Source organism: Marmota flaviventris, chromosome 16 (assembly GCF_047511675.1).
Source record: "Marmota flaviventris isolate mMarFla1 chromosome 16, mMarFla1.hap1, whole genome shotgun sequence".
Lineage (NCBI taxonomy): Eukaryota > Metazoa > Chordata > Mammalia > Rodentia > Sciuridae > Marmota > Marmota flaviventris.
This window is the reverse complement of record NC_092513.1, coordinates 44,009,507-44,035,720: the sequence shown is the minus strand read 5'-3', so window position 1 is coordinate 44,035,720 and position 26,214 is coordinate 44,009,507. Positions and strand designations below refer to the sequence as shown.

The following is a 26,214-nucleotide window of genomic DNA, read 5'->3' as shown; positions in this document are numbered from 1 at the left end:
CCCATTAGATTGAAGGGGTTTTTCCCCCCAATATTTTACTCACATCTAATTCTATAGGTTTTACTAATTCAACTCCATAGAGAATTTTCAAAACCAATTCAGAGAAACAGAAATTCCCTTTTATATACTCATATTATGTCATTGGCTTACATAATTTATAATTGGGTTAAATTTCTAAATGAACAAGTACAATTGGCACAGCAGATCTGGGAACAAACACAATGGGTTCTTGGTCCACCTACATCTCTCCACAGGTGGGGCCAGCTCACAGTGGGCTCAGGGGCACCCCATGTTGAGCTAGCTGTAAGTCTCAGTCAATGGGTTACATTGGGAGAAAGGAGAGGAGGGCTTTATCAGGCAAATCACTTAAGACTAGCAAAAGAACTTCTATTGTATTCGTTATTTTGTGAATAAGTTATTTAGATAACATTAAAATAAGAAAAAACAATAAGGTGGAAGAGAGGAAGAAGAGAGTGAGTTTAGGTATTTTGCCCAAGGCTACAAAACTAGAGGTGAAACTAGAATTTGACTCCAGTTGAGTATTCTTTTTCTCCATTCCATTATGCCTCAGAACAGAGGTGACTGCAGTGGGTTATATGTGATATTGGAGTCCCGAAAGGGGACTTGGGACAGCTGAAGATCAATCAGCAAGAGAACAGAGAGACCAAAACCAGAAGAACCCAGAAAGAGAGGAGATTGTCATAGAAATCTGCATGAGGGAAGCCCTGTAATCGTGCTTTCCTTGAGTTAACCCAAGTATTTCTTGACTTCATACCTCACTGGTTCAAAACAAAAGGGGTTTCAGAAAACAAATTTTGTCTACGGATATTGCCAACAGAACTGGTTTTTTATAGTTTTGAAATTGAAGAAATCCTGAAAGGTCATCTCACCTCATCAGCAGACAATATATATAACAGAAGAGCCTATGACTCAGTGGTCCCAGGGGGGTACCAAGCTTCAGGAAATCTGTGATGACAAATAGCAATTAAATGAAGTAATCTGAATTGCTCTCCATCTACTTCTTCCTAATCCCTGGGTTTTTTACTTGTTCTATTTCTGTCAAGTCCTTCTGTGGGTAAGACTATTTAAGCCCTAGTTTTGAAGAACTTCCTAGTCTCCTGGAAGGGATGGTTTTATAGTAGCTGTTTTAAAATGCCTCACAGTAGATTTTTATGTTTTCCCATTAAGTATTAATGATCTCAGCTTATGTTAAATGCTTTCTGTTTCTTTTCTTGGCATTTTCCAAGTTATTTCCTTCGAGAAGAAAATTGGAAAGGTATCGAGATTTCTGTGGCTTCATAAGGAATTCATAAAAAGGTTAAGATCTCAAATGACTATCCCTTCAATCAAATTACGTTCAATTGTTCAGCATCAGTTTTGTGCACTTCCAGAAATAGCTGTTTATTTTTCACTGATTTAGTTATTATTGCCATCATATGGCAGTACATGTGGTTGAGATTTAAAGAATCCCTCATCTAAAACTGCATCCTGCTTGAGTATTTTTTGGAAGGAGATTATAAACAATGGATCAATGAACTCACATGAGTGAAAAAAGAAAAGATGATGTGATAGATGGTTTATGTTTTATGAAGGTTGCAAAATTAGTTAACCAACTGAAAGAAAAGACAAATTAGAGACAAGTAGGGGGAGATCCAGTATCAGTGTTTGTGACAAGTGCTCCTTTATAGGGCATCCTGAATAAAGCCACTCTGTGTTATAAGGAGGAGTACCTGTGCTCTGCCCAGAGCAGGGTGCATTGGTGCTCCTGCCAGGCTCCCTTTGCAGAGGAAGCAGCACTGTCTAGCATGCTCTGCCCAACATAGAGTGCAAAGCAGATCCTATCCAGGAGTGTCTAAGAGCGGGACCCGCCCAAGAGGCAGCTGCTAAAATGAGAATAATACTGAAAAGACCCAGGAGGCCCGAGCCCCAAGCCTGATTCTCTGCTACCTGGTAGAAAACCCATTCACTTAGCTTCTCTGAGCCTTCATTCCCTATTCTACAAAATGTCTTAATATCCAATGCAGCTTTTAAATTCTGTGAAATAGGACAATAAATACAGAAGTTCTTCGCGGCCAAGCCGTTACTATGTTTTTCCTTTATATGTTGTATTCATTCCCCCTCAACCCCACATAGTGCTTTCTGGATATATAGATTTATGTCTCCTTAGCTTAGGCTAATCTCCTTAGCTTTAGTTTTGGCTTCTCTTGAACTTCAATTTTGCTTCTACAAATTCTAGCTCCCACGTGGGTCTATGGTTGGATCAAGTGCAGAGATACTTGAATGAAACACATAAATGCTTTTCACCAAACCATTCATCCGCCGAACTTACTATCTGTTATAGAGACAGTCCTTCCTGCCATCCAGGCATGTGACTTTGACATCTCCCAGGCATCTCATCCCTATACTTGCTTCCATACGGTCACCTTTTGATGTTTTTTTTTTTTTTTTTTATATCTTATGCTCATTCTTTTTCTATGTTGACAATATTCCAACTAAGGTTCTTAGTACAACAAAGCCCAGACTTTTTTGCAACTGTCCCCAACTTGGTACTCCTGATTTCAGTCTCCATCCTCATTTTGATTTACCAAATCAATTGTTTAAAAATCGCCTTGCCCATGCTAATATCCTCTTCAAAAAACTCTAATTACTTCTCACTATGACAGGAGCCAGTCTAACTCAGCATCCAGTGCTCACTAAAATAGGATCCTTACTTACCTGCGTAACTCAATACTCTTATACCAGTTCTGGAAATCACTTGGGTAGGCCACATCTATTTATATTCACAAGACTGGACTAACTCTTTTCCTTCTATTTGAAAATGTCCCATTCCTTCTTCAAGATCTAAACTGGAGGATTTCACATCTCAGTGTTCAGAGTGGCCATCCTCTGAGCCACCATTGTTTCTTGCTGGGAGTCAGACAATGGTGCAGGAGTGGACTGCATGCCAGGCCAAGTCCCTTACGGGTATCAACTTATTTGTTCCTTAACCTTATTTCTTCCTTCAGTATCATCACTGTCACTACTTTATAGGTAAAGACTGTGGCTTAGAGAGCTTGCTAATTTGACAAGGTCACAAAGTTTCCCAGTGCTGGATCCAAACTCTGGTGCTCTGACCATGAGTCCATGCTGCCAATCCTCACAGCACCCAGTCTACTGAAGCTTCTGTGCTTCAGTAAATCCTCTTGTCAATTGTCTCTGTCTCATGCAAGCTCATGGAAGGAGAGCACTTTGTCTCTGTTCTTTCTGTAGCCTATAACTGGCACACAGAAACATCTGGAAGGTACAACCTGAGAAGTTCAGGAACTGAGTTTAGCATTAGAAACAACAGCAAACTTCTGACAGTAACTACCCTGCAGAGACACACCATCTTTCTCTACCTCTCCCATTTTCTGGTAACAGGCTGAATATTTTGCAGGTCAGAAAAGGGGTAACATTCACAATAAAAATACCTGCCACAATACAGTGATGCAGCAGCCACATCAATGTTTATAGCAGCTCAACTCACAAGAGCTAAACTATGGAACCAACCAAGGTGTTCTTCAACAGATGAATGGATAACAATGTGATATATATATATATATATATATATATATATATATATATATATATATGTATATATATATTATATATATATAAATATATAATATATATATATATATATATATATATATATATATATATATATATATATATATATGATAGAATATTATTCAGCCTTAAAGAAAAATGAAATTAAGATATTTGCCGGTAAATGAATGGAGCTGGAGAATATCATGCTAAGTAAAATAAGCTAATCCCCCCAAACCAAAGGCCAAATAGTTTCTCTGATATGCAGATGCTAATTCACAATGGGGGTGGGCAGGGAAGTGTAGAGATACTTTGGATTAGGCAGAGGGAGTGAAGGGATGGGAGGGGTATGGATGGGGATAGGAAGGATAGTAGAATGAATCGGACACTATGTACATACATGACTACATGACCAGTGTGATTCTACATAATGTACAACCAGAAGAATGAGAAATTATACTCCTTTTATGTGTGATGTGTCAAAGTGCATTCTACTGTCATATGAAACTAATTAGATATTAAAAAAAAACTAAAAAGAAATACCTGCTACATTTTCACATTTCAGTATGTGGGCCAGATTATAAGAAAGATCTTTCCATATTGGAGCCTCCCTTCTTCTTTCCCTCCCTCCTTTCTTCCTTCTTTTCTCCCTTCAGTACTCACCTACAATTATTTCATGCACCCTTCATACCAGAGCAATCAACTTCTGTGTTTGTTATTAATGTTGGCGTCCTACATGCTACAAGACAGAGGCAAGTGATATCAAGTAATCACCCAAAGCAATAAAAAAGATGGCTAAAATTTATTGTGAACCTTCCATGAGCTCGACTTACGCCAAGGGCTTGGCAGGCATTATTCACTTAGTCCTTATAAGAACTCCATAAAATTAAAGTATTACCATCTCCATTTCACATATGAGGTGAGCAAGTCAGGTCATATGATCTAGAGGGGCCCCGTGAGGAGTCTGGTGCTGGCAGTTGGATACTGGAGCCTGCCCTGGTAACCTTTACACTGACTCCTTCCAGGACAGACCCAATTTTCTGACATACAAGGGATGAAGCTTCATCCTTTGAAGGTTGCCCCACAAGTAGAATTGGAGCAAAAGGGGAACGCTTCCAATAACATTGCAGACTTTTCCTGAAAGCTGGTGTGTGACCTTTAGCAAGTGAACCTCTCAGGACTGTATTCATTTCATTTATAAAATGAAAAATTAGCACCAAATAGTCTCCAGAATATTCCTCCCAGACACAGATCTTGTATTATTCCGTAGGCTGCTGTGTGTGGGTGATTGGTCCCTGACCTTAGAGTTGGAAGGACAAGGTACCTTCACAAAGCAATTTCAAAAAGGCAGAGGAAGGAAGGAATAATGTAAACATGCTTCCAATTCAAGTGTGTAATTTCATCAGGTAAGCTCCTCTTAGCCAGACTGCAAGGAGGAAATTCCCTCACCTGCCATCAATAGCCACATCCTGTTTAGTTTTGGCTTTTCAAATATTTTTCAAATCTGCCCCCTTTTCCCTTCCCACTGATACTTCCTTGGTTAACTCCCCTATTATCTCTCACCAGATGATTGAAGTTGACATCCAGGAAGCATATTTATTTGGATAGGTATTAGTCATTTCAAATTTAAGATACACTATATTGAACTCACCTTTTTTTTTTCTTTCAAGAAACATTTATTGAACTCACCTTTTAGCCTCAGCTCCAACCCTGTTCCTATCATGTTCTGCTACATCCCAGCTAACGGTATTATTCACCAACTTGATCAAGCCCAAAACTTAAAGTCATTCTTTATCATTCTATTCTTATTTTTCCTATATCCAATCCTTCCATCAGAATGACCTATTTCAAAAATACATTCTGAATGTGATAGTATCTCATATCTACTGAAATCACCCTGGACCAGGCCTCTCTGTTTTTCTTTTGGTAAACTTAAATGGCTTTCTAAATAGTCTTATAATTTCCGCTTCTTTTCTAGAATCTCTTCTAAGTCCGAGTATTTAAAGGAAAAACAATTCATCTCATATCCTTGTTTAAAGTTCTCTAGGGATTTTCCATTGAAATATCATAAAATCCAAACTTCTTACAGTAATCTAGAAGGCCCCATATGAGTGATATGCTGCCTACATATACTCATCCTTGTACACCATTCTCTACCACATGGACTTCATTCTTTGTCCCCTCAACCCACAAAGCCTGTCCTGACTCGGGGCCTTTAAATTTGCCATTCCTTCTTCTTTCAACTCTGCTCATGACTGGTTCTTTCACACTGATCAGGATTCAGTTCAAATGCCACCTGTTCAGAGGTGTCTTCATCTACTACTCTAGCTAATGTAGTAACTAAAGTGTGACCACTCAAAATGCAGTTCTCTTCCAATAGATATTGACCAACTGAAAATAGAAAAAATATGAGATCACCTAAGCAAGTTATTAAAAATTAGAAAAACCAGCTAAAAAGTTGAAAATGTTTCTTTGAGAAACCTATTTCAATTCTTCTGGATACATATCCAGTAGTGGGACTGCTGGACCATAAGGTAGCTCTATTATTAATTTTTTGAGGAGTCTCCATAGTGTCTTCTATTATAGCTGTATCAATTCACATTCCCACCAACAGTGGACCAGGGTTCCCTTCCAACGACATCCTCTCTCCCATACTTGTTATCTTTTGTCTTTTTGATAACAGCCTTTCAAGCAGTTGTGAGATTATCTCTCAATGTAGTTTTGATTTGAATTTCTCTGATTATTAGTGATACTGAGCAACTTTTCCAATGCCTGTTGGCCATTTGTATACATCCTTTAGAAAAATGTCTTATTCATACTTTTTGCCCATTTTAAAATTGGATTACTAGTTGTTGTTGTTGTTTTTTTTTTTTGCTATTGAGTTGCATGATATCCTAAGGTAATGATAGCATTATTCACAATAGCTAAGGCATGGGAATGACCTATATGTCTGTTGACAATGGATGGATTACGAAGCTGTAAAACACACACACACACACACATACACACATACACAGAGAGAGAGAGAGAGAGAGAGAGAGAGAGAGAGAGAGGGATATTTTTCAGTATTGAGAAAAAGAAAATCCTGCCCTTTAAGAGAGCATGAATACAAAATGCAGAATATTATACTAAATAAAATAAGTTACAAATACCACATAACCTTACTTATATGAGAAATCTAAAAAATTAGATCTTATAGAAGCAGAAAATAGAATGGTGGTTGCCAGAGGTTGGAGGATGAAGGAATTGGGAGATATTAGTCAGAATCTACCAAGTTTCAGTTATGCAAATGGATGCATTCTGATGCTCCCCTGTACAGCATGGTGACAGTAGTCAACAATACTGTTTAGTATACTGGAAATTTGCTAAGAAAACAGATCTCAAGTGTTCTACACCACACACACACACACACACACACACTCACTCACTCATACACAGAGTACCTATGTAACTTTACAGATGTATTCATTAGCTTAATGTGGTTATTGGTCCACAGTGTTTGTATTTATGCTTGTATATATATATGTGTGTGTATATGTGTACATATATACATATATATACCAAGTTGTACAACTTAAATATGTAATGCTGTTTAAAAAGTAGAAAATACAAGTGCTACGTATTATATCTTTTTATTCATTCATAGAATTCAAAAGTGCAAACACCTCTTGGCAGTCTAATAGTGTATGTGATATTTTGCACATAGATGAATACAGACACTGGATGATCGAAATTGGTGAGAAGAGGGGAACACGCTGCATAAGCTAGTCTGCTGGCACATAGGAAGAGGGGACCTGCCTTGTAGATACGTCCCCAAACTGAGGATGATCCGGCTTTCATCTTTCCTTTTTCTTTAGTTTTAGGGCAGAAAGAAAGATGGATGTAAAAAGGAAATCCCTTTTGCCTCTTTGCTCACCTGAGCTGTCTGGAAGACCCAGTGTGATTGCCCACTCCAACAAGCATTTCTGGAAAGGTAATGTAACTTAGGGTTAAATGATGTGACCTAGAGTTGAAATATAGAGTTTGTACGGAAGGAGAAAGCAAAGGCACTATGTTCTTTTTTTTCCTTTTCTTTTCTTTTTAGCTTTCCAATATTTTATTATGAACATTTTCACCTATATAGAAAGAGAAACATTGAAAAGTTTCTTTCTGAAGATAACTCTCTCCCCACTTCAGATGGAGGTAAGTGGTGTCAAAACTGCCCACCTACTGGGTGGGATCAGTATGTTTCAAATCTCTCATTACCTGAGACAGAGAGCTGGACCACTGTATGACTGATTTTGATACTTTGCTCACTTTTTAAATATATTTACAACTACAATCAGCCAATCTTTTTTGTAGATAGAACTTGACTATTTATCATATTTAAAATTATATTTTATCATGGCAAGAACATTGAAACAAAATCTACCCTTTTAACAGACTTTTAAGTGTACAATCCAAAATGGTTAGCTACAAGTATGATGTATAGCAGATCTCTAGAACATACCAGGAGCTGGTGGAGGCAGGGGTGAGTATGAAGAAATGCGGAGTTGCTAAAAATTATGATTTTTTTTTTCTGATTTCAAATGCTCAGAACTGAGTTTTGTTAATCTTCCCTACTCCTCTGCCCTGAAGAGCACTTATGTACTGAAGGGTCACATTGGTGGTCTATTTTTTTTTTACCTAGATCTCCATCAGAATAGTAAACTATACTGTATTATTTTGTTTATATAAATTATGAAATCAAATGGTTAAAAAACTTAATCAGTCACATCTTTGCCTTGGTGTTTGCATTTCTATCATCAAACATGAACTGAATGTCCTCACATAGGTATCATCTTATATGCAAATATTTTACTTTTCACTCAGTACAGAGATATTCCTTTGACATTTTTCTCATGAGTGACAATGTTAAATTTGACCATCCCCTAGTAGAAAGAGTTTGATGTCTAACTTGTTCTGCAGTAGATTCTCTGGTGTTTATACTAGAAACAGGCAGTGTCTTCAAAGAGAAAAGATTTTTAAAAAATCAAGTTGATTTGAGGCATCTGCTTGCTTTATCTATTTCTGCCACCAATCACTATACATTATTTAAAAACAGAAGATAATGAGATCCATCTTTCAGGTCATTTAGTTTTTGTTTGTTTAATTTTTGCAATCTCTCAAAGACTTTGACTACTGCCAACTTTCAAACCATTCAGATAATTAAACATTGTTGCAAAACAGAAATATTAAATGCTTCCTGAGCAGTTCAGTGGAATTCAAACATTGCAACTAGAATAGAACAACAAGAACTGGACATTACTGGTCCTTAAGTGTCAAACCAAGATCTTAGCCAGATGTGCTGGGAAGCTGTAATTGAAAGACTTCTGTAATGGGTCAAAAAAAGAAAAAAGAAAAAAAAATATATATATATATTATACATATTCTTTTTCATAAGGAAGATGTATATTTTCTTCCTAGCATTCTAGTTCAAAACTAGAAAAATAAATTTTCACAATGAATTTATAATGTACACTAAAAAATATTCTCTACATTCACATTGGGTTAAAAAAAGAAGATATAATATACACAACAGCCCCAAATAGCATTACATATCATATAGTCATGACCTTTTATGGGTTGGATTATTTTAGATCAACAATTATGGTAGCTAAATCATTTAATGTTGCAATTTAATATTTTATACAACCACAATAGTTACATATGAATTAAATTTAGTTTTGAATATGAGGACATTTTTAAAAACTTCATAGCAGTGATTCTTCAAACACGTTGAAGGATACTTTGAATGCTATCACTTGATATTAACAAATGCCCTTATCATTCCCAGGAAGTCCGTGCACAGCTGTCCCTCTAGCACACAGTGACTAGTACTGTTCTCCATTGTGGAGGATGTGCCGAAGACAGCAATCACTGGGCAGGCATACAAACACTGGCTAGGCTCATTTTGCAATAAAAATAAGAATAAAACGTTCCTTAACAAAGATATCCTATTATTTTTTTTAATTTAGAGGTCTCTATATTAATTTCCAATCAGTCACTGATAAATGTGTTTGATTGCAATTAAAAGGGATGCAACAAAGAATTGTGTAAAAGACAGATGCTAGTGACATCCTGCAATCTCTCTTCAGTCCAACCCCCAAATGACTTTTGGACCTAGACTCCTGTTTTCAATAGCATGTAGGTAGGAGAGGAATTCTGCATGCAGGTAATATGCTTTCCTTGTATTTACGTACGTTTTTTAGTAGTAGCAGAATACTGCAAACCGACAAGTGAAATAAAGACAATGAGCGATGAAAAGCAGTGGTTTTTATTCTCTTTTTCATGTTACAATATGCTGAGAAGGTAATATTCATCATCTCTTTAGGCAAATACTCATTCAAGGGCAAACAAAATTGATCAATCATGAATCCGAAGGCAAAATTCAGAAAATACTATTCTACTCTTCATTTCCTCCAAACCATCAAATCAAAAGAAGCATGTGTGTGTGTGTGTGTGTGTGTGTGTCTTTACTTCATAAATAACTTTGGTGTTTTTCCCTTGACTCGTAGTAGTAAATAATAAGCATTCTGCTAAGAATTATTCAATAAATGAATGAATAACTTCTCTTCCAAAATGAATTAGGATGCTGAATAAAGTTTGCATTTTAATTTATAGATTTATGGCCCTGGGGTTGGTTAGAGATAATCCTTTGTACCTCTTCAAATGCACTGCTCTGTCTCAAGTATTTTGACCCTCCTTGCGAATGTTCCCGTGTCTCTGCTTTTCTCTAGTCAAATCTTTGTAATCCATGTCCACCATTCTTAGGGACTTGTTTCCTGAGCAAACTCACAGGGCCATTTTCCAGTCTTTTGGTTGACAAAGCCACTTTTTCCTTCATTTTTTAAAATCAGTATTCACTGAGATTAAACAAAGACCTGTACAAGCAACTTCTTTGTTTTCAGTATATTTTCCCATTTCATTCAAAATCTAGTTCATAAATTAAGCAAATAAAACCTGTAACAACCTCAGTCTTTGCAAAGACATCCTGGGACAGGAATGTTGCTTATATAAGCTCACTCCACGCGGTGCCAGGGTCATGACAATACCTGGCAAATGGTGAGCCTCCAGTTAAATGTTTGGTGAGTAAATTTAGCTTATCATCCGGCAAGTACATTTTGAACACTTATTATGAACCAGGTGATGAGGCTGTGACAGTGACCAAGATCCAATTCCCTGCCCTCAGAAAGATCATAACCTAGAGCAGCACTGTCCCATGGAAGTGCCAGCAATGGTGTTCAGCTCTGTGCAGTTCACCATGGTAACCCCAAGCCACAGGTGGCTACTGAGCACTTGACATGTGACTAGCACAATTCTAATTAATTTAAATTTTAATTAAAACACTGAAGCAGTAAAAAATAGTTTTCCATAAAATATACCTTTATTGTCTAGGTAGACTACACTTATCTGTAACTGCTATATCATATAAACTACTGATTTTTTTTTTACTGTAATACACATGTTCAGAATATGTATCATTTTTAGCATCTTATATTGATTACATGCTACAATGATAATACTTTTAGCATAGTAGTTTAAATAATGTTACTAATTTCATTTTTTTTTCACTTTTAAAAATGCAACTAATCATTCAATCAGATTGACATATATGTGGGTTGTATGATTTTTTTTTAGTTGGGTACTGCTAATCTAGGAGAAAGCACAAGGGAGTAAAAATCACCACCAACAATAGCAACAAATAAGCCAACACATAAATGATGAGATTGGGAGTCTTACAAATTTAGTAATTATTGCTAAATTAAAACCTTGTAGATTACCATATAACTTAACAATTCTACCTCTGGGAATATATATATATATATATGTATATATATATATATATATATATATATATATATATATATATATATGTATATATATATATATATATTTAAAAGAGACATTTGTGCATCCATGATTGTAGCAGGATTATTCATTCACCATGGTCAAAATCTGGATGTTATCCAAGTGTTCATTAAGAGATGAATGGATAAATAAAATGTGGCGTGAATAAACAAGTGGATATCACCCAGTCTGCAGAAAGGAAGGAAATTCTAACACATGCTTCAACATGAATGAAACTGGAGGACATTATGAAATAAGCTAGCCACAAATACACAAATATTGTATGGTTCCACTTATTGAAATATCCAGAGTAGTCAAATTGATTGGGACAGAAAAGAGAATGCTGGCTGTCAGAGGCTGGGAAGGGGGAAATGGAGTATTGGGTTCAATGGGATCAGAATTTCAGTTTTATAGATGAAAAGAGTTCAGTGACTGGATGGTGGTAGTGGTAGCACAACAATGTATAATGTTGCTAAATCATTTTAACACTTTAAAATGGTCATTGCGGTAGGTTTTGTTATATTCACTTTATCATGATTTTTTAAAAATAAATTTAAAAATTAAAAAAAATATATAGAGAAAATAACTATATGTTCTAGTAAGATTTCATGCATTTCTAGGTACCATGAAGGTCAATGAAAAAACTCAAATTTAATGTAGTTCACATTTGCTTTCATCCTGGATGAAACTTTTAAAATGGCAAGGAAGTCTGCAAGTTTAGGTAGTTAGAAAATATTAGAAAAAATGTCTAAAGAAAAACAAGAAAAAATGCATGAAATAAAGTCAGGTTTTGAATATGGTATGTTGTTTGTCTCTTTGAATGCTAGTGGGACCGAAAGCTGTGTTTTTAGAGAACATGTAGTAAGAATGCATCTCAGGGACATTTATGAAGACAAAAAGAGCAGACCAGAGTGAGAAATGTAGGTTGTTTCTGTATAGTCAGAAATGTGTTGCACAGAAATGCACAGTCTTACTAATAGCCAGGACGTAGGAGCAATGTATAAACAAACAGATGTAGGCAAGAGAGGGTTCAAGAGACCTTCTGTGAAGATTGAACAAGAGTGATGTTCATGTGGAGGTGTGGGCCATGCTCAGAGTCATCCCCTCCTGTAAGTGCTCTCTACGAGAGCACTGATGAGTGTCTCTACGAGAACTCTGATGTGCCATCTATAATCAATAACATGGTGATCCACGGCCATTCATTAGTTTCTCAGTGTGAATTAGTCAATCGATCACTCAACCACTTCTGAAAGAGGACCCTGGTTCTGGTGTTCCCTACAATGTGACGTCCCTTGGAGTCTCTAATTCTCCCACTAAGCCTTGGCCTTTTCCAGAGTTTCTGAAACTGCCATACAAGTTAGATTCCCACTTGCGACAGGAGCAGGCTTCAGGTGTTTCTTGGCTTCTTAGTTCCTCCTGGTGGCTCTGCTGTCCTGCAAAGCCTCTTTCTTATCTGGGGATTTCAGTGAAAGAATAAGACAATCTATAGGATCGATTTCTGCATTGCTCAGCTCAAATGACATGCATTTACTTTAGAGGGCTTTAGGTTACACAGTATACAAGTATATCATTTACTGTTGATTAAAATGTTTGTGGTCATGTCTATTCAAAAAATAAAAGTTGGGCATCCATTCTTTGGTTAGAAATACAACCTCATGTTTTTTCCCCATGGGAAAATCAGGTATGACTTAAGACTCCTTTTGTAAGTAAGTATGAGGATCACTGGTATTTTATTTCTGTGTGTATTTTTCCTGCTTTGTTTGTGTAAATGGCACTTTTAACATCAAAATCTGCATTTTCCTGAAATGTTCCATGCCCAAATCATGTCAGAAAAAAGTCTACTACACATACTTTTATGTACATTTCTACATTATTTTATATATACTATTATATTGACTGATAACATAACATACACACATAAGGTACACTTTCATAATAAATTCAAATTAGCATGAGCTTAATTTTTTTTTTTTGCAAACTGCTTGGTTCTGTGCTGGCTTAATAAGATCATTCAGCTCATGAAAGTCCATTTTTATTAGAGTTAATTTCCATTTTAATTGGGAATTCCTCGTGACTTCTTTTAAAAACAGAATATTTAATTTAAGATGGAAACCTGAAGTCGTTTTGGCAAACACAAATGATAAAACTTTTCCTCATTTCTTTTTTTTCAGGTGCAAGGACCACATACATATTTAAAGAATGGCCACAGAGGTAAGTTTCTCTCATTTATACACTGGGGCATGTTGCTTTAACATGAAATCTATTGTGAATGACTGAAGATACTATTTTCCCCACATCTAAAGAATTCATGTTTCAAGTCTCAATGGAATGCAAATCAGTCCTGTTATGCTCACTATAATAGCAATCCAAGTTAAACATCAAACATGTGGAAGGAATTTCAGGGAGGTGTTTTTATATTTCTACTCTGACTACTTGGTGTGACACAGCAGTTTCTCCTACACTAGCTACTTATCATTTCAGATTTGTTTAGTTTGCATAAAAACACTCTTTAAATGCAGTGTTACACAATGAAGTTTAAGGTATTTGCAAAATAATGTGGCACAGCTGTGTTGTTATTTATTCTCTAGCATAAATTCTACTGTCTGGAAAATGAAGTTTGTTTAAAAATAAACTCTTCAAGACTTCTTTTAACGAACAGCCCCAATGCAAGTCTTTTATTTTGTGGATGGAAAAGTGCATCTAAGAGACTTTATTTCACTCAACAATAAATATTATTCTGAAATCAGAAATCCAGAGAAAATTGGCTATTTTTAAAATAGAGTTCATTAACACAGTTCAGAGAACCAGTTCTTCAAGAGAGCTTCCTTAAAAAGCAAACACTCTGGGGATGGATTGCCCAGGAGGCCAAAGCAGAAAATTGGTAGCTTAGTCCTAGAGAATGGATAAATAGAAGAATTTCCAACCTGGACCACTTGGGCACAGGATATGAGGAAAGAATAATTTACTACTTTTTTTTTTCAACAGAGGTCTGGGTACATGTTAGGCTGGTTGTCAATCACAGGTCTGGATTGAGGTCTCAGAGTTAGCTGAAGAAGTGACTTTGACCAAGTCCCATTTGCAAAGCTGTGGGAAATTCCCAGGCTTTGCTATTCCAACAGTGCACTGGTCAATATTTAAAGCCGGACCAACTCTGGTTTGTAGTGTTTGCCAGTTTCTATGGTGTGAAGACTCCCACCATGGCCGATCTGAAGGTATCTTCATGGCCTGAATGCAGAGTTGGGAAGAGATGGCCACAGTCAGTAGTCACAGGTATCTTTCCAGATGGTACAAGCTGGTTCCAGCAAGTCCCTGAATAGATTGTGTTTCTGTTCCTCTAGTAAGTGTATGCAACCTTCAGCAATTAACTTTTCCTAAAGAATCCTCATAAGTTCCTTTTTCGGGTAAATGGAAGGCACTAAGCATAGAAACTGAAATGACATCCATTCTCTGACTTCATGATTGAGTTTCTGTCTGTCTCTTCTTCCTCTCTCCTTTCCCTTCAAAAACTCTTTGAGAAGTCTGCATTTGTTCTGTACTCCCTTATTCAACCACTATTATCTGATTTTCATTTATAGAACCCCTGAAAAAATAATTTCTCTGTGGGATCTGCCCCCCTTTTTCTAACTCCAAAAGACATTTCCAGTGCTTATTATACTGCTCATTGTGGCATGCCTTGAACATTTCTTCCTTCTTCTCATTCTCTTCCTCCCTGGGATTCAGAGACAGAGACTGCCACCCATTTTCAGAGGACATCCTTGGTCTTTCTTAGGATCCCACTTCTCTTAATGTGTTCTTCATTAATGTTAGGAATTTTCCAGCGATGCATCCTGCCTCTTCTCTTCTCACACCCCCAACTCCCTCTGGGTAAGCTCACTCCTAACTAGGACTTCACCTCTTATCCGGGTACCAATGACTTAAAAGGTGAAGCTGTGTCCCAGACATCTCTCTGGAGCTCCAGGATGTATCAGCTGTATTGCCTGTTAGTTGTTCAACATTCTTAACAGTTTTGCCTTTGTATCTCATAAGCCAGGTATCATCAACAAAGACATGGTGGCATTGATTCTCGACCCTGTCAAACTTGTCCCTCCTTCTGTGCTTTCTATACACGTGGCCCTTCACCTCATCTCAGGCTGGAAAGCTGGGAGTCATCCTCCCATGCTTCCCATATCCAGTCAGTCCAGTCAATTCCATCTGCATCTGTATTCCATTTCTCTGGCTTCCTCTCTAATGTCCTTGTCCTGGTAAAGACACCTGGGACCTTCATTCTTTTATTCTTAGGTATTAAAATGAGAAGTCACCTGATTTCCACATCCCCAGGCAGTTCCTCTGCCTTTCCATACTTCTAGTGAATGGATCCTTGGAAAAGGAAAATGGATCCTGTAATCGCTTGGACTTGGTGAGTTTTTAGCGTCTACTGCACAAAGTGCAAATTTTATGGAATGGCACAGATGTCCCTGTGGATTATGGCTCACACCTACTTTTCTGGCCACACCTTCTGCCTCTGGTCTATGACTGTGCCCTAAACCACTGACCTGTCCACTTACTACACCACTGACCTGTCCCTCCATAGGCCACGCTTTTGCTTGTCTCTGTCTCTCTGGACAGCCAGCCCTTTCCCATCTTGTACCTGGTAAACTACTCCCATTCTTTTGTCAAGGATTGATGCCAATTTCCCCTCTTTCAGGAAGCCTTCTTTGAATTCCTCATGAAATACTGTACATAATTTTCTAAAAGGCACTCTTCATACTGTGCTGTAATCCTCAGTACTTGCCTTTCTCCCTGAGCAGAGAGTGACTGAACTGAGGACATTTATCCCATACTGAACTCACCTTTGCATCCTCAGCAGGACTATAAAGATGTGGATCAAGAAGATGTTTATAAAATTGAATGTTATCAACTTACAAATGCCTCAGATACTTTTCCTGCACTTTTTGTGCTGCCAAATGACGTGGCTTCAAGGAAAAAATAAAAAGCTTTTGAAGGACATAAACATGTTGGAATGGTAACATTTTCAAATAATTTGATTATTTGGAATAATCATTCTCAAAGGAGAGTAAAATACAGAGAGATATTACAAAATATTGGTGTGCGAGGCTGGGGATGTGGCTCAAGTGGTAACATGCTGGCCTGGCATGTGCGGGGCGCTGGGTTTGATCCTCAGCACCACATAAAAAATAAACAAAGATGCTGTGTCCACCAAAAACTAAAAAATAAATATTAAAAAATTCTCTGTCTCTCTCTCTTTAAAAAAATATTGTTGTTCAAAAATTGGACTTTTAAAAAACGATGGTTCTCAAATGTTATCTGTACTGCTGACTTTGTAAGTTTGATGTTCGTCACTGATAATTAAAACTAAGACAAATTAGATCTTCCTCATACTTAATTTTGAGGGTATTTTTGATAGTATATGGGAACTATGACAAAAATATACAAAAATGGTAATGACAGAAGAAATCCATGCTAAGTGTGTATCTACTTGAAAATTTACAACCAATAAATAAGTAATATATAAGAAAGTAAACATTTTATTCACTCACAGGTGGAAATTTTTCTTCAGTATTTTATTCTGAAGGGATACATATTGAAAGTGTGTGAAAATGTTTTAAACTGGAGGTGTTATTGCTGTTCAAAACATTTCCAAGAAACAAAAAAGCCCAGTCTAAAGTAGATACCAAAGGACTGAGTTTGTAAAGCAGGTGTTCTACTGTGTGCTAAATTTCCAATAATAAATTTCACCTTTTGAGTTGAGAAAAACAATAGCACTGTTCTTCACTATTGGTAACTGTAGATTATGCAAATGAACAAACCATTGCTAACTTTATGGATGCTCTAATGCCATAAATAGAAAGTATACAGCTTCATTTTACAATATGTATTATCATCTCTACTGATCACTCCATTCTCTGTTCCACTAGGACTGCTCTTTACTTAATATTTAACTGAAGTTGAAAGGATTCTTGTTGGAAAAATTGGGAACAATATATACTTAACAGATGGTGTCTCTTACTTACCTTAATAAGCCTTCTAACAGATTTTCTAAACAATAACTTATGAAGCACTCCTCTTTATAAGAATTTTTCACTGTATTTTATACTAAGTTGTTTTTTAATATCAAGAATTCTATGGACTTCCCAACAGCTTGGGAGGCTGAGGCAGGAGGATTGAGAGTTCAACCAAGTCTCAGCAAAAAGGAGACACTAAGGAACTCAGTAGGACCTTGTCTCTGTAGAAAATACAAATAGGGATAGGGATGTTGCTTAGTGGTCTCGTGCCCCTGGGTTCAATACTGGGTATATCCTGCCACCCCCCACCAAAAAAAAATTCTATGGATTCAACGTAGGCATTTCTTCTAATTCAGGTACTTCAAACTTAGTAGCATTTTTATATAAAATGATCATTGTTCCTATTTTTTTTTTAGTACTGGCTATCAAACCCAGGACTTTCTACCCCTGAATTATTTAGTTTTTTTATTTTAAGATAAGGTCTTGCTAAGTTGCTGAGACTGGCCTTGAACTTGTCATCCTCCTGCCTCAACCTACTGAATCACTGGGGTTACAGGTGTGTGCCAATGCACCCAGCTTTTTCTATGTTTCTGGTGAAGAAATTGGGTCATTAAAACAATCAATGGCTGGGCATGGTAGCACACACCTGTAATCCCAGCAGCTTGAGAGGCTGAGGCAGGAGGACCATGAGTTCAAAGTCATCCTCATTAACTTAACAAGGGTCTGAGTAACTCAGAGACCCTGTCTCTTAAATAAAATATAAAAAGGGCTGGGATGTGGCTCAGTGGTTGAGTGCCCCTTGGTTCAAGGGAAATGGATGATAACAAGAACTTGACTCTTCATATTTTGTCCAGTTGCCATTATACCACCATACTTTAAAGTATGTGGTATAATTGTTCACCAAGCCAAGTAGTCAAATTTGGCTTTGATTTTTCTGACCATGTTGTGAACAGGGTATTGGTATCCAAACTTTGAGTCAATGGGAATATGCTTTGAATTATTTTTCAAAAATGATAATGTATCATGCCACATTATACATATTCTCTTATGAGTTATTCTTGGATGATGGAAAACAGCATTATATATGAAACTGTAACTAGGATTATAATCAGAATGCAGACTGATTCCAAGTGCAAGTTGCTAGACTATAGGACAATTTTATTTCACAGTCTTAGCCTCCTGAGATATATTCTGTATGAGAAACTCAGTCCAAACTAAATTAGCCTAAGTTTTAGAACATGATTCACTTAGTTAAAATAGTAAAATGTGAGCCATTTAAGGTTTTTGTGTGTTGATTTTTAACACATAAAAGACTCACTTAAATTAAGTAATAACAGTAAGTAGAACCATAGACATAAAATGGGAAAGAACCTTAGGAATAATCTAACCAGACCCTTTCTGCCAACATTCCTTACAGGGGTGCTGTTGTGATTTGGATATGGAATGTGCCCCAAGGACTTACTCATGGGTTGATGGCTTGGTCCCCAATATAGCAGTGTTCAGAGGTGGGACTTTTGGGAGGACCTGAGGACTTTGACCTCATCGGTGGACCAATCCATTGATAGCTGAGTGGACTCCTGGGAGGTGGTTGAAACTGTAGGCAGGTGAGTCAAGGTTGAAGGAAGTAAGTCACTATGGGTGTGCCATGTCCCTTTCCCTTCCTCTGCCCTACCCCACTTCCTGGTTGCCTGAGCTGAGTGGCTTTCCTCTGCCATAGTTATGGCTTCCAATATGATGCTGTTTTACACAAGCCATAGAGAACTCACAAGAGAATATGTATAACTTGGCAACATTCATTGCCATTTTGGAAAAACAATTCAACATACCATGATGTTGTGTCTCACTCAGACCCAAAGCAATGGAGCCAGCCAACCACGGACTGAAACCTCTGAAACTAAGAGCTGTAATAAATCCTTTTTTCTCTAAGTCAATCTTGTCAGGTATTTTGGTCATAGTGCTGAAAAGCTGAGTAACAGATGCCTAGACTTTGTACATCTTTACTAACGTAATTTTATTCTTTCCAGCCTTGTTAGGAAGTTATTGTTTATCCTAAGCAAAAACTTACCTCTGGGTAACTTTCATCTAGATGCATGATTCTTTAAGCAAAGAATTAACCAACAAAAACTATGAGGAACTTGGTGGGTTCCTGTTGAATGGGAAATATATTTGTCTACAATATACTTTTCTGAATCCTTTGGTTTCCATTATGATTAGTGCAATTGGATAGGGATAAATTGAAAGGGCCCAGGACCTACCATTGATTTTCCTCAGGTGAGAGACGGGACCCAGCTGTAAACAATAGGGGTGTCTAACCCAGCGGGCAGAATATAGAATTTTAAGAGAACAAGCAACAAAGTGCAGGCAGGAAGGAAGAAATAGAGATGCCCATGATTCTCTTCTTGGTCTCTTAAGCACATACTTTGTCTGAAGATGGCATATGTGGGCCAGGGTCACAAAATGATTGATTGTGGGTATTTATGACTATTTTGGCAAAATTTGTGTCTGGATCTTGAAAATCCTGACTATCTTTACACATACAGATTTCTTGAGGGCATGGTCTGTGTTGTTTGAACTAATAAGGAGTTCTCCAAACTTCCCCAATAAGTTGGGCTTTATCCATTAGTTATCCTTGACTTCCTTTTCTCATAGAAATCAGACAAGTTGAATCACATGGAGCAAATTAGCTCCATTAGTAAAGGGAGATTCCTCAAAACCCTGTAGACTATTGTTCCCTGCCTCTGTCTCTAACAGTTTTTGTCACATTGGTCACATAGAACTTTAGGATCCCTATGGAAGGAACTTAAAGAGGCATTTGGTTGAAAACTCTGGTCAATTTAGCTTTCTTCCAAACTAAAAGGTTTCCTTAATTAAGAAGCCAGTACCTACAGCCGCACAGCAATAGAATTTTAGAAACAGCACAAATAATTTTCCCTCAAGGAGCAATAATGGAAGTAATCACAGTTGTGAGGAGGCCAGACAGTTTCTTGCCTTCACATTTCTTTCTTTCTGTATTTATGATTGGGTTTTAAAAGATCATCAGAGAGAATGGAAACAACAAGATTTAACAGGGAAGTTGGACAGAGAATAATTGTCCACTTGCTTGAGATGAATGCTAAAGTTAAGGAGGAGAAAAGAGGTAGGGACTTATGCTATTTACACACTTTTAAATTAAAGTAGACTGTTTCCTATAGGAGAATATACTGGCTGTTTGGAAACATAAATAAAACCTTGTTAACAGATTCCCCCCAACCCCCTCCAGCATACACACAAAAAGGAAGTTGAAAGATAGTAGTGTTGAGAGGGATGTTTCTTTACATTAGCACCTTCCAATTCTTATAGGAATAGTGGGCTGATGGGGACTTAGGAAGGGAAATGGGAATATTTACATATGCCAAATGAGAATTCTCTATGATTATTAGCAATATCTGGGCATTGTGAGCTGAAAGTTAGTCCCTATCATAAAGATTTACTTCATAAGTGAAAATTTGTTTTACCTCACAACAAAGTAATGAACATATGGAAATATAAAAGTTTATTTTTTCATTAGCTAGTAAATATCAACCCCTTTTATGTTCACTGACATTTTGCCAAAACATCATTCACCTCTGAGTGGCTACAGAATTTAGATGTGGAAACATTTAAAAAATTTCTCCCAAATGTAAAGATTCTTCTCAGGTAGTTAACACTGTTCTGAAATATATCAATTACACAAATGGTTTTTGAAACAATTGAGATTCATAGACATCTGGGGGAAAGAAACTAGTTGTCAACTATTGCAATGTCTATGTTTTAAAATTTCTGGTTGCAAGACTTACCTTTGGATAGATAATCATGAAAAATTATACATTCCATCTCGTTTTCTTTTGAATATATAGAATGAAAAGGACATAATTGACGAATGTCAAAGTAAAAGGGCTAAGTGTATTAATTTATATTAAATTATTTAATATTGTTCAATTCAAGGACGATAAGCCATTGCTCTCTATGTGAATTTTTGAACACTAAATTACAGCTAGAGATTTTTAAGGATGGAAATAAACAGGAAATAAAGCCGGAGCCAATTAAAACAAAATCTTACCTGAAGTTGCTTTTTGTTCTCTTTTCTTCTCCACTCTTCCTGAAATGAGAAGTGGCAGATAAGTTGCAGTGTGGGGTCAAGACAGCATGATGTAACTCAGATGAAAGATGTGTTTGGCAATTCCAAACACAGCCACTATTTCAGCCCACGTCCAGATTGCTTCCAGAGGTGGTCATGCACAGTTCTCAAGGATGAAAGAATGCCTTCAAATTAATTTATAAAAACTGGGTAAATATGTACTAATTATGCTGTTTGGTTTTAAAAAGCTCGTTAATAAGAGTCATTCACTAAACAATAAACCACGAAATGAAAATCCACATGGAAAGCACCATGAGGACAACAGCTAAATAAAATAAGATTGTGATTTCTTATAACCTTGAAGGATAGAAAGGACAATCTAACATGAAATGAGAAGTACACCAAAAGATGCAGAACATTTAAAGATACAAGAGGATGAAGCAATTCTTTTAAGAAAGAAGGAAGTGCCTGTGAAATTATGGAGAAAGGAGTATTGGATTTGGATCTTAAGGTATGCATGAGATTAAGGGAATCTGAAATAGGCAAAAGCGTGGTTCTTGGCAAAGGAAATAAATAGTATGGGCAAGGTGGACAAGGAAAATTGATCAAGAAGACATACTGTGGGGCTTGCTCTCAGGATTTGAACACTAATACCAGTGCCTAAGGAAGAGGACTGTCCTAGACTTTAGGCAATAGGTGATGAAAGGGTGAATGGGCCATGATACAGGGAGTGGAGAGGAGAGAAATAGGGAATGCAGAAGACAGCGGGGAGGCAGATGTAATTGGGCTCAGTGATTTACAAAATGTGAGTTGCAAAGGAGAAGGAGAAGCCCAGGTGACTAGATAACTCTGGGCACAGTGATGTATTTTGGGGAAATGATAAGATGTGGTGGGGTGCAGCACGAGGAATTCTGTTTAGACGTACTGAGTTTGAAGTGTTATAAGGACTTGGAGCCTGGGAGCTATTAGAGATGAGGGAATACCCATTATTGGTTGAACAAAGTGGTTGGATGAGGCATAAAAGCAGATGGCACAAAGGAGTGGGCTGAGGTCAATAACCAAAAAACAAAAATGCAACTTTTGTTTTGTGATGTCAGACTATGAGATGACAGAAACAGCAGAGATCAAGGCAGATCAAAGGAGAGAAGAGTCACACAGCACAGAAGAGTTTTCAGGAAGTCTAGGGTGGGAGCTCTAACAGCATCCAACACTGTTGAGTGCACAGTGGTTGAGATTGTGAGGCAGTGATTCTAACAGACAGGGGGCAAGGAACACAAGAAAGACTGTGAAGGCTTGAGGGTAAGTGGGTGATGAGGAAGGTGAAGCTGAGGATATGGCTTCTCTTGGAAAGCTGGGAATGGAGCCACCATTTGACCCAGCTATTCCCCTTCTCGGTCTATTCCCTAAAGACCTAAAAAGAGCATGCTACAGGGACACTGCTACATCGATGTTCATAGCAGCACAATTCACAATAGCAAGACTGTGGAACCAACCTAGATGCCCTTCAATAGATGAATGGATAAAAAAAATGTGGCATTTATACACAATGGAGTATTACTCTGCATTAAAAAATGACAAAATCATAGAATTTACAGGGAAATGGATGGCATTAGAGCAGATTATGCTAAGTGAAGCTAGCCAATCCCTAAAAAACAAATGCCAAATGTCTTCTTTGATATAAGGAGAGTAACTAAGAACAGAGTAGGGTCGAAGAGCATGAGAAGAAGATTAACATTAAACAGGGATGAGAGGTGGGAGGGAAAGGGAGAGAGAAGGGAAATAGCATGGAAATGGAAGGAGACCCTCAGAGTTATACAAAAGTACATACAAGAGGAAGTGAGGGGAAAGGGAAAAATAATACAAGGGGGACAAATGAATGTCAGTAGAGGGGGCAGAGAGAGAAGAGGGGAGGGGACGGGAGGGGAGGGGGGATAGTAGAGGATAGGAAAGGCAGCAGAACACAACAGACACTAGTATGGCAATATGTAAATCAATGAATGTGTAACTGATGTGATTCTGCAATCTGTATATGGGGTAAAAATGGGAGCTCATAACCCACTTGAATCAAAGTGTGAAATATGATATATCAAGAACTATGTAATGTTTTGAACAGCCAACAATAAAAAATTAAAAAAAAAAAAAGAAAAAATATAACTCATGAAAAAAAAAAAGATATGGCTTCTCATTCAAGGAATTTAGCAACATCCAGATGGGGCAATAGGTTAAGATGAAACAAACTAAGATTTCTGCTAATTCATGAGATGCTTGTGCATGCTTAAGAGCTTAGAGAAGTCGCTCTACACCATGGTGATGGTGTGTAGACACCACTGTTGAGATGAGAGACTCAGTTTTCATGGGTAAACAAGGGTCGTCTTTCCAGAGTCACTTTCTTCTAGTCTATCAATACTTCACTGTTGAAGCTGGTTTTTAAAACATTATGTAACACATAAAAACTACATGTGAACTTTACTCAAGTTTTTCTACAAGGCCTGCATGTCTTTAAAAAGTTCTAATACATGGTAGAAAATGTATAACCCACAACCAGAAAAATGGGAAGTTATACTCCATATATATGTCAAAATAGACTCTACTGTCATGTATAAATAAAATGAAAAAAAAAATGTACAACTCAAAGTGTAGAATTCAGCTAACTGGCACCTTGATTGATGGCACATTCTATTCATTTGGGTGGTTTCCAGAGGCCTTCTTTGTTGTAATTTATTTTAATGACTCAAACAGATAAATGGTATGATTAGTTCACTTAAACCTCTCATTTATTATCAAGTGTGATGTACCTCCTCATTTAATTTTACTATTGGATAGGCCACAGATGACTATTTGATTGTACACTTATGATTACTAGAAGCCTCAAACATTTTTGAAAACTCTAAAAAATGCATGGAATGATATTACCTGAATTACATTTTTATGTTGTGTGCATGTACAAATATGTATCAACAAATCCCACTATTATTTACAACTATCACGCACCAGTAAAAATTATGAAAAAAATGCATGCGAAACTTGACTTATGTTTACAGAAAAATGTCTCTTTGAGAGTCTATAATTTGCATCAGAATGAAATAAGATGTGCTTTGTAAAAAGTTGAAAGTGAAAGTATTTGAGATATATAAAGATAGTATGGTAGTCAGTGTTACCAGTGATCCCCATCTTCCCTTCACCAGATACTCATGTCCCTGTAGAGTCCCTTTCCACATTAAATTAGATGATTTGTATAACTTATAGGATTTTGCAGAAATGATAGCATGTGACCTGCAGTTCAGGCCCTAAAAAATTGTAGCTTTCTCTTGGATCCCTCCTTCTGGGGAAAGCCTGACAATATTTTGAGGACATACAAGTCAGCCCTATGGAAAGGTCCCTGTATCTTAAAACCTCCTATTAATAGCCAAAAAGAAACACAGACCTCCTGCTAGCAGCCAGCATCAACCTGCCAGGCATGTGAATGTCCCATTCAGGCTCCAGCTGCCATCTTGGCTGCAACTTCATGGAGGACCTGGGCCCAGAACCATCCATTCAGTTACTACACAATCCCCACCCCCAGAAACTGTGATAATACAAACTTATTATAGTTTTAAACTGTTAATTCTGGAGGAATTGTTCTGCATATATATGAAAGACTGTATCACTTATTCAATATAACATACCTATAATGATGCTGACTACAAGCAAATCAGTCATTCTGACTTTTTCATGTGTAAAGTGGGGATCGAACCTGCTGCATGGATGAAATCCATAGAGTAAGCCAGCAAAAAATGGATGAAATTCATATAAAATAATGGGGTCCAATGATTCAGAAGGGAGGCAAGACAGGTCTAAAGCATTTTTTTTTTTTACTGAAATCTCAAACAATTCCTGGCTCCTGTGTTAGAGGAAAGGGCTTTGTAAATTGAAGAGTGCTATATAAATGTTATAATAATAGATTTATAAAGTGATTAGCTCTAAAAGGAACCTAATTAGATTTCAATTCTTCACTATATATACATTAAACTTCAAATTAGAAAAATAAAAACATACATAAGACAACATTATAATCATCAAATGACACAGATTGCAGTGCTTAAATGGAAATGGCTTGCTATGTTTCTTTTCCAGTTTATCTTTCTTGTATGGATTATTATTCATTCTCTCCATATTTAATTTCATAATAAGAAATTAGTTGAGATCCTCATCTCTAACTCCAAAATCTACTTCAGTTTTAAGAGTAGTGGAAACTTATGCATCTTCGATTGTACTTCAACACATGTCCTTAAATCATAACATTCCCCTACAAAACTGCTCATTCTTGGTAGGCATCCCTTGGGTTTGGATATGAGGTGTGCCCTGAAAAGCTCATGTATTTGTTAGTTCAGGAATATTTGGAGGTGAGATGATAACATTATGAGAGCTATAACCTAATCAGTGGATTGATCCATTTCATGGGAGAATAATTTGAATGGATGACTGAATGATAACTGTAGGCAGGTGAGGCATGAATGGAGGAAGTAGGTCACTGGGGGTGTGCCCCTGGGGACTATATTTTGTCCCTGGCTCATGGCCCTCTCTTGCTTTGCTTCCTGGCTGCATGAACTAGCAGCTTTCCTCCACTATGCCCTTCTGCTGTGATGTTCTGTCATTACCTCAGACCCAGAGCAAGGGGTCAGCCTACCATGGGCGAACCTC

At 37.2% G+C, this 26,214-nt stretch overlaps 1 protein-coding gene across 1 annotated transcript in view; it reads right to left on the bottom strand.

Moving 5' to 3' along the window:
- Chst9 (carbohydrate sulfotransferase 9) overlaps window positions 1–26,214 on the bottom strand; it is a 217,037-nt gene that overhangs the window by 112,313 nt on the left and 78,510 nt on the right. Inside the window, exon 2 of the mRNA XM_027935737.2 lies at window positions 21,517–21,555. Coding sequence (XP_027791538.2) covers window positions 21,517–21,555 — 39 coding nt within the window. The remainder of the gene's footprint in view (window positions 1–21,516; window positions 21,556–26,214) is intronic.